The sequence below is a fragment of the Schistocerca gregaria genome, chromosome X (genome assembly GCF_023897955.1).
Source record: "Schistocerca gregaria isolate iqSchGreg1 chromosome X, iqSchGreg1.2, whole genome shotgun sequence".
In the NCBI taxonomy this organism is placed as follows: Eukaryota; Metazoa; Arthropoda; class Insecta; order Orthoptera; family Acrididae; genus Schistocerca; species Schistocerca gregaria.
In genome coordinates, this window is record NC_064931.1 from 832,656,979 (window position 1) to 832,673,038 (window position 16,060).

Sequence of the window (16,060 nt, forward strand, 5' to 3'; positions counted from 1 at the left end):
CCACCTAGAGGAAACCTTCCTAGCCTCCCACAAAGCCAAAACCCTGGTCTGATTCAGGTACATTCATGATATCTTCATTATCTGGACTCAGGGCCAACACACATTATCCTCATTCCTTCACAACCTCAACACTTTCCCTCCCACGCACTTCAGCTGGTACTCCATAACACAGCGTACTACTTCCCTCAACATTAACCAGGTCATCTCTCATGGCTTCATCCGCAACTCTGTTCACATTAAACCCACCAACCACCAACAGTGCCGGCATTTTGACAGCTGCCATCTCTTCCACACCTAAAAATTGCTACCGCACAGCCTGGCAACCTGAAGATGGTGTATCTGCACTGACAAGAACTCCCTTGGCCAGTATGCTGAAAGTCTCACAAAACTCCCCAGACCTAGTCTACAAACAGATTTCCTGTTCCATATCCCACACACCCCCAATCCTCCCACCATCCTTCAGAACCAGTTACAAAGGAACACCCCTTTCATCACCCACTATCACCACGTACTATAACAACTGAACCACACACCTTTTGTCAGAGCTTTGATTATCTCTCACCATACCCTGAAATAAGGGATATACTATCCGAGATCTTTCCCACCCCTTTTAAAGTGGTGGTCCATCTCCCAGTCCATCCCTACGCCATCCCCAAACACAATCCCTTGCCACAGTGATCATATCCCTGCAGAAGACCCAGGTGCAAGACCTGCCCAATCCATCCAACCATCACTTACTATTCCAATCCTGTCACAGGCTTATACCACCCCATCAGCAGCTGGGCCACCTGTGAAAGGAGCCTTGTCATATACCAACTGTGTTTATAGCGATAAGAAGTGCAATAGTATCGAAGGAAATTGACGGAGATTCGAATTGTGAAATGATTTGGGTGAAGGTCACGGTTAAAGCAGGCTCAGACATGGTAATTGGATGTCTCTATAGGCCCCCGGGCTCAGCAGCTGTAGTGGCTCAGCACCTGAAGAATAATTTGGAAAATATTTCGAGTAGATTTCCCCACCATGTTATAGTTCTGGGTGGAGATTTTAATTTGCCGGATATAGACTGGGAGACTCAAACGTTCATAACGGGTGGCAGGGACAAAGAATCCAGTGAAATATTTTTAAGTGCTTTATCTGAAAACTACCTTGAGCAGTTAAACAGAAAACCGACTCGTGGCGATAATATATTAGACCTTCTGGTGACAAACAGACCCGAACTATTTGAATCAGTTAATGCAGAACAGGGAATCAGCGATCATAAAGCGGTTACTGCGTCGATGATTTCAGCCGTAAATAGAAATATTAAAAAAGGTAGGAAGATTTTTCTGTTTAGCAAAAGTGACAAAAAGCAGATTACAGAGTACCTGACGGCTCAACACAAAAGTTTTGTCTCAAGTGCAGATAGTGTTGAGGATCAGTGGACAAAGTTCAAAACCATGGTACAATATGCGTTAGATGAGTATGTGCCAAGCAAGATCGTAAGAGATGGAAAAGAGCCACCGTGGTACAACAACCGAGTTAGAAAACTGCTGCGGAAGCAAAGGGAACTTCACAGCAGACATAAACATAGCCAAAGCCTTGCAGACAAACAAAAATTACGCGAAGCGAAATGTAGTGTGAGGAGGGCTATGCGAGAGGCTTTCAATGAATTCGAAAGTAACGTTCTATGTACTGACTTGGCAGAAAACCCTAAGAAATTTTGGTCCTATGTCAAAGCGGTAGGTGGATCAAAACAAAATGTCCAGACACTCTGTGACCAAAATGGTACTGAAACAGAGGATGACAGACTAAAGGCCGAATTACTAAATGTCTTCTTCCAAAGCTGTTTCACAGAGGAAGACTGCACTGTGCTTCCTTCTCTAGATTGTCGCACAGTTGACAAAATGGTAGATATCGAAGTAGACGACAGAGGGATAGAGAAACAATTAAAATCGCTCAAAAGAGGAAAGGCCGCTGGTCCTGATGGGATACCAGTTCGATTTTACACAGAGTACGCGAAGGAACTTGCCCCCCTTCTTGCAGCGGTGTACCGTAGGTCTCTAGAAGAGCGAAGCGTTCCAAAGGATTGGAAAAGGGCACAGGTCATCCCCGTTCTCAAGAAGGGACGTCGAACAGATGTGCAGAACTATAGACCTATATCTCTAACGTCGATCAGTTGTAGAATTTTGGAACACGTATTATGTTCGAGTATAATGTCTTTTCTGGAGACTAGAAATCTACTCTGTAGGAATCAGCATGGGTTTCGAAAAAGACGATCGTGTGAAACCCAGCTCGCGCTATTCGTCCACGAGACTCAGAGGGCCTTAGACACGGGTTCACAGGTAGATGCCGTGTTTCTTGACTTCCGCAAGGCGTTTGACACAGTTCCCCATAGTCGTTTAATGAACAAAGTAAGAGCATACGGACTATCAGATCAATTGTGTGATTGGATTGAGGAGTTCCTAGATAACAGAACGCAGCACGTCATTCTCAATGGAGAGAAGTCTTCCGAAGTAAGGGTGATTTCAGGTGTGCCGCAGGGGAGTGTCATAGGACCGTTGCTATTCACAATATACATAAATGACCTGGTGGATGACATCGGAAGTTCACTGAGGCTTTTTGCAGATGATGCTGTGGTGTATCGAGAGGTTGCAACAATGGAAAATTGTACTGAAATGCAGGAGGATCTGCAGCGAATTGACGCATGGTGCACGGAATGGCAATTGAATCTCAATGTAGCGAAGTGTAATGTGATGCGAATACATAGAAAGATAGGTCCCTTATCATTTAGCTACAAAATAGCAGGTCAGCAACTGGAAGCAGTTAATTCCATAAATTATCTGGGAGTACGCATTAGGAGTGATTTAAAATGGAATGATCATATAAAGTTGATCGTCGGTAAAGCAGATGCCAGACTGAGATTCATTGGAAGAATCCTAAGGAAATGCAATCCGACAACAAAGGAAGTAGGTTACAGTACGCTTGTTCGCCCAATGCTTGAATACTGCTCAGCAGTGTGGGATCCGCACCAGGTAGGGTTGATAGAAGAGATAGAGAAGATCCAACGGAGAGCAGCGCGCTTCGTTACAGGATCATTTAGTAATTGCGAAAGCGTTACAGAGATGATAGATAAACTCCAGTGGAAGACTCTGCAGGAGAGACGCTCAGTAGCTCGGTACGGGCTTTTGTTGAAGTTTCGAGAACATACCTTCACCGAAGAGTCAAGCAGTATATTGCTCCCTCCTACGTATATCTCGCGAAGAGACCATGAGGATAAAATCAGAGAGATTAGAGCCCACACAGAAGCATACCGACAATCCTTCTTTCCACGTACAATACGAGACTGGAATAGAAGGGAGAACCGATAGAGGTACTCAGGGTACCCTCCGCCACACACCGTCAGGTGGCTTGCGGAGTACGGATGTAGATGTAGATGTAGAAACTCAATACACACCTCGCAGCAAAAAGAATACCAATACAGTGCTCACCTATCTCTCGCACCCGTCTCATGCACACAGAAACCAAGTAGCAGACTGATAACACCAATGATATGTTAACAACACAATATGCTGCATGGCCAGCCTAGCTTGTTCAAACCACAAACCTCTCCTAAAGGAACTCCAAACATTATTGTGACAACACCTCTGCATATACAGGTCTCTGGTTCAGCAATCAGGAACTCTGGTTAATTTCATTTACTTGCCACACTGGCAACACTTAACTCAATTGGCAATTAGACCCATACAACTGTAAAATTTAGTCTGAGAGGTTTTGGCTGCGTTTAAACTTGGAGAGAAGCTCTCTTTGCTTTCGCAGTGGTTTCCTAACTTTGTTGTTGAACCACGGTGGGTTTTTCCCATCCCTCACAGTTTTACTCGGCACGTACCTGTCTAAAACACATTTTAAAATTGCCTTAAACTTTTTTCATAAACACACAGAAATTTTTGTTTTGATCTGTTAGGTAGTCTGAAATCTGCCTTCTATTACTCTTGCTAAACAGATAAACTTTCCTCCCTTTTTTTATATTCCTATTAACTTCCATATTCAGTGATGCTGCAAAGGCCTTATGATCACCGATTCCCTGTTCTGCACTTACAGAGTCAAAAAGTTCGGGTCTGTTTGGTATCAGTAGGTCCAAGATGTTATCTCCATGAGTCGGTTCTCTGTTTAATTGCTTGAGGTAATTTTCGGATAGTGCACTCAGTATAATGCCATTCGATGCTCTGTCCCTACCACCCATCCTAAACATCTGAGTGTCCCAGTCTGTATCTGGTAACTTGAAATCTCCACCTAAGACTATAATATGGTGAGAAAGTTTATGTGAAATATATTCCAAATTTTCTCTCAGTTGTTCTGCCACTAATGCTGCTGAGTCGGGAGGTCGGTAAAAGGAGCCAATTAGTAACCTAGCTCGGTTGTTGAGTGTAACCTACATCCATAATATTTCGCAGGAACTATCCACTTCTACTTCACTACAGGATAAAACTACTATTAACAGCAACAAACACGCCACCACTGGTTGCATGCACTTTATCCTTTCTAAACACCGTCTGTGCCATTGTAAAAATTTCGGCTAAATTTATCTCTGGCTTCAGCCATCTTTCTGTACCTATAACGATTTCAGCTTCGGTGATTTCTATCTGCACTTGAAGTTCGGTTAAAAAAAGGGCACCCCATCACGAAATAGCAGATAGTTGAAAGTTGGGCGCAATGTGCATAAAGTGGTGGGGGAGCACCACTTAACAAATGGCGATGGCTAAAACGGCAGTGCCCAATACGCAACCTACTTTAAATCACCTTCTCACGGCCAAAGAACCGATAGGAGGTCGTCCAAGCCGCTGGGAGAGGCTTAATTACCCGTAGCTTATCCCATGAAGGGAGAACCAGTGGTGATGCCTAAGTGACATGATCTCCTGAAAGACGGCAACACAGAGATAATTGGAGGGAATATAAGAACTAGTGGGCTCAGGTACGAGGACTGCAGCCTTGGCAACAGCACCAGCAGCCTCATTTCCTGTCAGACCAACATGACCAGGAACTCACATAAACATCACGTTGGCCCCATCAAGAGTGAGCAAGTGACAGTTTTCTTGGACCCGTTGCACTAAAGGACGGACAGTGGGCAGTGTACAGCACACATAGGCTTTGAAGGATGCTGAGAGAATACAAGTAGATGACACAATTGAAAAGCCTGTGTCGCCAGATGTAGTCTGTGGCCTGATACAGAGCAAAGACCTCTGCTCTAAATACTGAGCTGTGCGCCGAAAGCTGATAGCGAAAAACGTTGGCGCCAATGATGAAGGCACACCCAACACCACAGTCAGTCCAAGAGCCACTAGTGTACACAAACGTACTGTCACAAAGTTCTGTGCGAAGATCGTGAAACCGAAGGCTACAAAGCGAGGCTGGAATAGTGTCGTTAGCAAGCAAATGAAGGCCAAGGTGAACAAGGACTGCTGTACAATTCCTAGGTGGTGAAGAGTTCACACCCACTGGGACAGTTGTAGGGAGTGTGCAGTTAATCTGCTAAAGCAAGAGCCAAAAGCGAACTCCACGAGGTAACAGAGAAGAGGGACACGCCCATACTGGCGATCAAAGGAGTCATTGATGGAGGTGGCATAGGATGGGTGGCCACGCATAGCAGAAAAACGGCATGCATATATGCTAAGGAGAAATTCACAGCGCTAGTGCAGTAGCTTCTGCATACAGACTCTCAACTGAGCTAGTGTAAAAGGCAGCAGTGGCTAAACTGATGCCACGGTGGTGGATAGTATTGAGACAGCATAAGAGGGACGGATGTGCAGATGCATAAAGCACCCACAGTCTAATTGGGAACGGACAAGGGACTAATACAAACAGAGGAGGGTAATTCGATCTGCACTCCAGGAAGTACCATTGAAGACACACAGGACATTGAGGTACTGCATACAGCGGGCTGCCAAGTAAGACACATGGGAGGACCAAGTGAGTTTCCTATCGAGCAGGAGCCCCAGGAATTTTGTAGCGGGAGAAACCAATTCTGCCACAAGAAATTCGCACAAACGGTTTCGTCTGTGGAAAAAATGTAAGCTATTGTTGATGCTCCATGGGTAAAGACAATCGAGACAGCACTGAAGATGCCGCTCAATGAGACAGTTCCATGGAGAACTGTAATAGATGGCAAAATTGTCAGCAAAAAGGGAGCTGGAGACAGGCCAATGGCAATAGCAAAGAGGACAACCCATAGGACAGAACCCTGAGACACACCATTTTGCTGTATAAAGGTGTCCAACAGGGCAGAACCCACATATATCTTGAAAACTCGGACTTTTAAAAATTTCTCAATGAAATGGGCAGACAGACACGGAAGTCACACGTTTAGAGTGTACGGAGGATACCAGTCCTACAGCTGGTGTTGTGGGCTTTCTGAAAATTGAAAAACACCCCGCCATTCTGGGATTTCCACAGAAAACCATTCACGACAGGAGTGGGCAAAGTTACAAGATGGTCAACTGCAGAGCAGCATGCTCAAAATCCACACTGTGCAGTGGTTAGTGCTTCACGCCAGCGTCTGGAAAATGTGCCCTCTGCCCAGATGAAGTTTTATGTATTAAGCAGAAAGTGCTTGATTGCAAGAGAAAGGTGCTGCAACATCTGAATTTTAAAAGTGTCTGGCCCTGGGGTGGAGGATCTGGATGAAGTGAGAGCACAATCTAGCTCCCTCATAGTAAAGGCGGCATTGTAACACTCACGATTTTGAGAAGAGAAGGGTATCACCCGAGCCGCCGCCTCTTGTTTCCGATGGAGGAAGGCAGGGTTATAGTGTGAGGAGCTCGAAATTTCCATAAAATGGCAGCCCAAGGTGTTGAAGATAGCAATGCGACTGTCGAAGAGGATTTTCGAGTTGGCAAAGGAGAAGACCGTTTGCATTTGTTGGACTTCTTCGAGCCTTTCTGGTTAGCAGAAGACTCAGGTGTTGGTTGACTGGAGGGACTTATGAAGTCTTCTCAGGGGTAGTCCTTCTGTCCCTCCCACCCTGCTGGTTGAGTAGCTGGTGACATCGCCCCATGAAGCAAGAATCTGATTGCATGTCTGCATGGCCATGTCCTTCATGGAACAAGATGTAGCAAGAACAGTACTGTAAGTGCCAGACGGTAGAATGCAGGGTTTGCGACTAGCCAATAACTTGCGAGCGACCGGGTAAGGTACTTCTTCCTTTATCCGGATCTCCTGGACAGCCCTCTCACTGAAGTACATCAGTCAATCTCGAGAGGAAGCAGTATGGTTACAATTGCAGTTGATACAGCGGGGAGGAGGAGGTGGACAATCGCCCTCGTGCACATCCCTACCACAAGTTACACATCTGGGCATGTGTCGACAAGACTGAGTGTGGTTGAAACGATGACACTGGTAGCAATGCATCGGGTTGGGAATGTATGGTTGGACTATGATAACTTCATAGCCAAGCACCAATCTATCAAAGGTGAGAAAAAAAGTGCATGTGGGCGCTAAGGAGGCCTCTACCTTCTTCGTCACCTGATGTACGGCAATGACAGCCTGATTAGAGAGATATGTTTGGATTTTGGCCTTTGTCAGAGTGTCGAGCATCCTAGTGTAAATAACACCGCAGGAAGAATTCAGAGTTCTATGGACCTCGGCACAAACACGATAGCCATGGTGGAGCAAAGCAGCAAGTAGTAGTTGTGTCTGAGAACCAGTAGTAGTCTCCAAAAGCAAAGTGCCATTCCGTAAATGAGAGCAGGATTTCACAGTGCTGGCAACTGCATCAACACCTTACCGCATAATTAACAGATTTACTGTTGCGGAGGACTGGCTGTCTTCAGTATGTAAAACCATGAGGAACCTAGGTGCAGCTGGGAAGGTCCTTGAATTGGGAGCTTCATTGCATTTACATTTGGTAGACGTGGACTGAAAAAGTAATGATTGACTCATTGCGAGGAAATCCCCCACGACTGCCAGCATCTCTTGAGAGCATGCTCCTCCCAACTGGGGGCCCCTTCACAAGGGGATGCATCTGCTTTAGGTGATTGTTCACACCTCAGGTTACACCTTCCAAACACCTGACAAAGAGGGACTAATTGGAAGTTTGTGAAGGTACCAGCTCGGCCAATCACCCTCCCCTGCAGCTTGCCTGTACCAGGAGTACATTCGAACCCTACCTGTCGGCCCATGGTTAGGAATTACACGTTACTCAGTCACCTGTTATGCATCAGATGTGGGAGGGGGGCTTCAGGAGTGCAAAGGGAGGAAGAAGAAAAAAGAGGAGCTTTAAGCACCAAAGCAGAGGAAGTATAGGAGAAGGTGAAGGAAGACAGAAAAAAGGAACAAAAAACAGGGGTGGGACTGTTCATATGTCAGCTACAGACAGTGCGGAACATTCCCAAAAGCACCCCTGACATGTTCCCCAAGGGAAGGGAAAAATTAGCAAGAGGACAGACATGCAGTACGGAAGTGAAAAGATGTTGCAAAGGATGAGGACCTGTGGTAGGCCAAGCACAAACCTGTCAAAGAGTGGTGAGCCCTTGGGGAGGGGGGGGGGGGAGGGGCTTACACAAATTCTCCTCCACGCACATCATGACAGCAGATATTTCTGCCTTGAACAGTGTAGCCTGCTTCCATAGACAGATTGTGCTCTCTAACTTATGGTGCAACCCTTGTACCCCATCATCTGCTTTCAACCCCCAGATTGTGCTCTCTAACCTAGATTGTACTCTATGTATCCCAGCACCACTGTCTGTTTTCAGCCCATCAGTAAAGCAGACTATGTCTCCTCACAGTGTCATGATTCATTCATGCACTGCTCCCTACTTTCAATTGTTACACTGGAAGGTTATTAAAACAGCTGGAAGTTATTTAATAGTCAGCTGTCATTTCCGTGACCATTCGTACAGTTACCACATTACCTATTTTGTTGTGGGATAGTGGATATCCTAATGGTACTCAATTATTTTTAGTTTTTAGCCTATATGCTCCTGCTACTGCCTCCATTTTAACCCACAGGTGTAATGAAGGCATGCCCAACATGGTCTCTATCTCAGCAATGGGCGCACTGCCAATTCTACCTGTTACAGCTAAGCAGGCTAGTCTCTGAACCTTGCCAAGCTCTTGGCAACCACCTTGTATTCTACTTTGTTCCAACATACTGTAGCCCTATAAATTATCATAGGTCTTGTTACAGTGGTGTGCATACAGTACATACTCCTAAGGTTTAGGCCCCAGGTTTTTCCCCACAGGATCTTCAAGTGCTCTTAAGGACACCTTTCACCTTGGAAAATACATTCCTTATGTGAGGGGGTCTATGTTTGTTTCACATCCAGGGTCACACCTAGACACTCACTACAATCTCTATTTCAGCAAGAAGCTTATAAATCCAGAATGTGGTGGATATACTTCCCTGTAAATGATACTACAGCCAGTTTCTTAGTATTGAGCCTTAAATCCTGTTTCCTGCACCAGTTTTGCACAACGTTCAATGTACATTGTGCCACAGTTATAACAGTATTAGCAAATTTGCCAAGATTTACTATGACAAGCTGTATGTGTATCCTTGGCAAAAGCAGCCTCTAGTATTTAGCTACTCATTGAGTTCATTCACCACTAGGTTCCAAAGTAGTGAGACAAAACCCCTCCTTGTGGACAGCCTTCTGTGGTGCTGGTCACAATTTCTTCCTTTATCATGGTGGCTTCTGCCTTTGGTCTATTCATCATGAAATACATCCACCTGTATACAGTTGTCTGATTGCCATGCTCTTCTGCAGATATAACCATGGATTCAAAGGGTGTACTGCTACAAGCTCCCTGGTATCCAGAAAGATGTAAAGAGCAATTTCCTGAAACCATAGCACTTTTCCACTTCCCCAACTGGTGAAGTGCTGTTTCACATGATTTGCCTGGTTGATATCCTTGTTGGTTTACATGTGGAGGAACGTTAGTTGGTTTCCTTTCCCTAACATGCACATTAACCAGATTTTCTAGTGTCTTTAAAACAAAGGAGGACAGACTGTTCTGCCCCATATCCTTGGCCTTAGTATGATCAATTCTGGCTTCAGAATGAAAACATCCGTCACTGTCCTCCAAGCTTTAGAAATGATTTCTTCTGTTAGGCTAATTCTAAACAGCCTACTTATGAGTTTAATTAAGCTCTCACCTGATTGCTGCAGTTGAGCTGGAAAGATTCAATCTGGGCCTGGTGACTAGTACAGATGAAACATTCCCACTGCCCACTAGATCTTTTTTACCAATACATTCTCTAGTAGATTCCCAGTTCTCCGTTTGGTTACCTGTAAATTCAGGGTCTGAATCTTGATGCATGTTGTCTAATAGAGTGCACTGAGGAGAGTTAGTCTTGAGGAGCACATCCAGCTGTACTTGTGAGATCGCCATCTCGCTTCCTCTTATATTTTGTGAAATCTGGCGCAAGTAGCTGTTATCTTCCACTTCCTCAAAAAATACCTTCCAGGATGATGGTTTCACTTGCTTCCCGGTTCGACAGAAGCGACCGATCCCACGCGTCTGCTTTGACCCGTGACGTAAGGGTGTTGTCGTGTGTGACGTCATCACGGCATGGAGTTAGGTTTATGAGTGTGGCGTGTTTGTAGATGTCGTCGTGTTGTGGTTTGTTGTGCTCTCTGGTGGTATGTTAAGGGTTTTCGTTTGTGTGGTGTAATGGGCTCAGTTTGGTTTCGCTCATTATCCAGAATTGTTCGAGTGCTGTGTTTGTAGTGCAATTCATTTCAGTGAGTTAACGATTTTGTGTGAAGGTTAATTTAGTGTTCTTCGCTGTACATCGTGTGGTAATTTTAGTAAAATTAATCTGTTGTTGTTTATGTTCACGAATGGATAAAATTAACAGTGCACAGGTCAAGGGAAGTGTTCAATCCCAATGTGTGGCTGTGTATGTTGATATTGGTATCGAGAGATGTTTTTGAGCTATATAGGCCAAGGGAAGTGTTTGATCCTAACTTATGGGATCGGGAGCTGCTGTTGAGCTATATAGGTCAAGGAAAGTGTACGATTCCAGATGATATTGTGTTTAGTGGTATTTGTGGAGTTTTGTGATGATGGTTTTTTTCGTCATTTTGTGTGGTTTGTATGGGGGTGGGTGTCTAAATTTGTTTATATTTAGTTTGCCCTCACCCAAAAACACCCCATTTCCCGTGCTTGTCCCATTAGTGTCATTAGGCTTTTTGTGGAAAGTGTGTGTGTTTGTTTTTCGATGTATTTTCGTTCTCATAATGTGTATGTACAGACTTTATATGCGCCATATTGGAATCGTGGTTTATGGTCGTTTCCACCATATTTGTGACGTCATGGGTCAAAGCAGATGGGCGGGATCGGACGCTTCCGTATTTCCTGCTTCCCTTTGGCAAAGGGCTTCTCGATTCTTCTTGCAATAGTGAATAGTCATCTTACCTGCCTCCTATGCAATTCCAGGTTGCTGTTGCACCAAGCTACATTACTGTTTGTGAACTTCTTGATGATTTTGCAGTTTTCTAACTATGAAGTCATTATGGTAGGTGTCACTATGTGTGACATTTCATTGAAATCTACTGGGTCTCTTATTGAAGCTTCAGATAAGCTGAACTGACTTTTTAACATTTGTTTTGGAACGGTGTTGTGTCGTCATAGTCCCATTACGTTATTGCTGGAGTTATGTATTTTATGTGTCATTGTTGGTTCATGGGTGTAATGAGAAACACCATGGTCGCCATATTGTATACGCCTGAAACAGAGGCATCCCCCCATCTTTATGACACCAAGGGTCAAAGCAGATGAGGTGAATCGCAAATTTTGCAATCCCATTTTGGCCCTATAGTATGCCATGTTCTTATTACTTTTCCAAAATTTTTGAGAAGGTAATGCAATCCAGGATGGTTTCTCACAAATGTAGTAATGAGATCCTTAGCCAATTACAGTTTGATTTCAAAATGAATACACTACTCAGACAGCTATTTGTAAATTTACTGAGCAATTAATAAAGTCTTTAAATAATAAAATATCACCAGCTGTGATCTTCTGCTAATTTTCAAAGACATCTGACTGTGTGGATTGCAAGATCCTATTAAGAAAGTTATTTTTTTATAAACTAGGGCTGGTTTTAGTTCTTATTTAGAAACAGAATGCTGGAAGTTACCTCAGTTTGTTTCAGTAGTACAAAGAGGGATGCCTGATCACCTGCTTTGGGAGAAATTAAGAAGTAATGGGAGTGTTCAACAATTCACCTCTCTGTCACCTTTCAACCTAAGCTGTACCTTGGGCTATGCTACCACTCAGTATGTGAGCACGCATAAAATTTTGTATTCACATTCATTGGTCATGCCAACTCTCAACCAAACTGTCAACTTCAAATGTAACCTAGACTTAGGGCTATGCACAAAGTAATGTCTCACATGCTGCACCATCATTAAATTAGAGATCAATGCCTACATCTACAATCATTCACCAACTCCTTTCTTGCTTGATGTTAATGCTCTAGTATTTTATCTGAATCATGAAGCAGAATTAGAATGATTTGCAGATGATGCAAGCATTATTTTTAAGTCGATTACAAAAGATAGTACATGATGTTTTTGTGAATGTTACTGACTGCTATTGCACAAATAGGATAGCTATTAACTTTGAGAAAACATAGCTCACCAAAACTGAGACTCGAACTCAGGACCTTTGCCTTTCGCGGGCAAATGCTGTACCAGCTGAGCTACCCAAGCATGTCTCACGCCCCGTCCTCACAGCTTCAGTTCCGCCAATACCTCATCTCCTACCTTCCAAACTTCGTAGGAGAGCTTCTGTGAAGTTTGGGAGGTAGGAAATGAGGTACTGGCGGAACTGAAGCTGTGAGGACGGGGCGTGAGACATGCTTGAGTAGCTCAGCTGGTACAGCATTTGCCTGCGAAAGGCAAAGGTCCTGAGTTCGAGTCTCGGTCCGGCACACAGTTTTAATCTGTCAGGAAGTTTCATATCAGTGTACATTCCGCTGTAGAGTGAAAATTTCATTCTAGTAGCTCACCCAGTTTTCTATTATCACAAACATCCCACCTCCTGTTAACATAGGATAACAATATCAAATAATGAGCAGGATAAAAAATTCAGTATTCTTCAATGTGCATATTGATGGAAAAAAAAACTATGGTAGACTTGCTAAATCATACAGGTTTGGCTGTTTCGGTCATAGGAATAATTATTGACTTTGGGGATACAGAAGTCAGCAATTCAACAAGTTTTGCATATTTTCGTTCACTGAAATCTTGTGCAATAATATTCAAGGATAGCTCCTCACTTCGGTAAAAAGCATTCACTGAACAAAATAAAGTACTTAGCATTATTTGACAAAAAGAGGTAAAATGTACAAAGACTCTTACAACCTACCCATGGAAATAAAATACTCGATTGACAGCGGAAGTCTTTTTAAACGTCAATTAAAGATGTTTCTCCTTAACAACTCTCTATTTACCACATAAGAGTGCTTGATTAGAAATAATTGCCATTTCTGCAGAAAAAAGCCTGTAAATGGCCAGCATGTAGCGATATAAACATTTTTTATAGGTATGTTCTATGTTGGTTCTGTTGAAATGCTGCACCTCATAACGCTTATCAAAAATGAGATTTGTTGGACATGTAACTAACTATGTGAAAACACATGAAGTCTTATTCAATTCTGGTCAGTAGTGGAAACTCTTGATAAAAGTTCACCTCTCCCTCTTACATTTCTCGATAAACACACGAAATCGCACCACAGGTGTCACCTGAGAAATGTCTATTATGTAATATAGGTCCTCTTAATTTACCTTCCAGTTGCATTTTTTTTAATAACAAAACATGTTATATATGGTGTGGAACTAGACATCAGGCTATGTTCCAGTACATAACAACATCCTAAACATCTCATTCACATTCATTGACCTCTCCAACTCAACCAAATTGTCTCCTTCTAAACTAATGTAGACCTCAGGGTAAATGAGAAAGTAAGGGAAGACGGCAATCACAGCCTCATCAACTTCTCTGTGAAATAATTCTTGTATCTATGTTTAGCATTTTTGGAATATACACAGCCTTCACTTTCAGTTTCAGCTGGGAGGATGAAAGGTGTCAGTACATAGCTGCATAAATAGCAAGATTCTGTCAGGATGTTTTGAGTGTTGTGGTGAGTGTGACATGGAAATTTCTGCAATTTAAACTAACTGATTAATAGACGTTGCAAGAAGGTGAGGCAGAATTAATGGTGCTCATTCCATTCACCAAATTCACTAAATATTATCAGCAAATACTTAAAAATGTCTAACCATCAAGTAATGGCACTAGTGTCTATTACGCCATGTGCTTTATTTGATCGTATTTTACTGCATGGTGGGCTCCAACAGTTTTTTCCACCAGATACTGTGTTTATACAATTGTTGTGTACTGTGTTGCTTGGCATCACAACTGTAATAAATTAAACTTTAAACATTGGATAATTTGCACAAAATATTGCAGCTGAACTAATTCTGCATTTATTTCAGTACAATATTGGCAGCAAATATATACGCGGGAAACACAAACTCATACACAGCAATGGGTTAGAGATGCTGTTGTTACTAGCAATGAGTTTTCACATATTACACACGTTTGATATCCCACTGTAGAGATCTACATTCAAGCAGTAGTAGTAGAGGGGTTTTGGGCGCACGACAGCAAGGTCTTCAGCGCATTCAAACAGTAGTGCGGTCCTGGCTTTAAATAATATTACGTATATTAGTTAATAGAAATACTGATAATGACAATAATAATAATAATAATAATGTATATTTATACGGTATCTGGTGAACCAAACTGTGTTCCATCAGGTATAAACAGGTGTCCACGTAAGTTTGAATGTCTCATGTAGCTTATAAAACCTCTACACACTAACAGCAATTATGGTAAATTTCTCATCAACCACTTGTTATGATATTCGGGATGTTCATCTTAAAGGAATCGATAGTGCCGTTCTCACACAGGGACATGATCGACAGGGCTTGCGTCTATTTATATATGACGTATAAGATGCGTCAAGAGTAACATTTCACGTGCCTTTGTTTCCTATTATCTAGATAAATTCCACGAAAAATACGAGAATCTAAAATGGGGATGGTGTTTAAAAGTTCGTGAAGAACTTTAAACAATTTAAGACAAGGCTTCCTAGCGTTTCGTGTTTTACATGTCAACTGTGAACTTGGCTTGGTAACGCCCTTTATTGGGAAACGAGATCCAGAACTTATGAATTAATGAATGCGCTTCCCTCATGTCTAAATATGGGTTGAAACACAGTACTTTATGACGTAAAGTCACGTGACCTCCATCGTTTACCAAACGACACGCCCATTTGTCAACACTAAGCAAAGGGTCTGTTATAATGGACATGTTATTTGACAGTTCAAAATTTGATACATTAAGTACAGGCGATTTTAAACTTCGACCAAAAAACGTATTGAAAATGACTGAGTAATGATTACAATGAGGAATACATTACCTGCTGAGCAACAGGTTCCAAAATGCTCTCTATCGTTTTCGTATGAAACACAGGCATCTTGGCAATATTTTTTGACTTCAAACAATAAACAATTTACCGATGTAATAACAATAACACAGAAATTTACACAACAAACACTCTTCCCAACCTCCGCAACTTCCACCACTTCTATTCGATCAAAGTCGTTTGTCAAAACTAAGCATTCCACGAATCTCGGCAAAGATATAGAAAATCTAACATCTTTGGCGAAATTGATTAATCGTACACTCTGGTAATGTGTGAATTAGGGCTCTTACAAATCCAATCCCAAAGAAAGCAGGTGTTGACAGATGTAAAAATTACCGAACAATCAGTTTAATAAGCCACAGCTGCAAAACACAACTGCACGTTCTTTACAGACGAATGGAAAAACTAGTAGAAGCCTACCTCGGCGGGGAAGATCAGTTTGGATTCCGTAAAAATACTGGAACACGTGAGGCAATACTGACCTTACGACTTATTTTACAAGAAAGATTAAGGAAAGGCAAACCTATGTTTCTAGCATTTGTAGACTTAGAGAAAGCTTTTGACAATGTTGATTGGAATACTCTCTTTCAA

General features: G+C 42.7%; 1 protein-coding gene across 2 annotated transcripts in view; it reads right to left on the bottom strand.

The window, feature by feature from the left end:
- LOC126299339 (vinculin) overlaps positions 1 to 15,689 on the bottom strand; it is a gene marked incomplete in the record, with an annotated part of 267,846 nt that extends 252,157 nt beyond the window's left edge. Inside the window, 1 exon segment of one of the 2 annotated variants that reach the window (XM_049991172.1) lies at positions 15,464 to 15,689. In XM_049991172.1, the coding sequence (XP_049847129.1) occupies positions 15,464 to 15,520 (57 nt within the window). 2 annotated transcript variants of the gene reach the window in all.
- Positions 15,690 to 16,060: the final 371 nt, after the last annotated feature.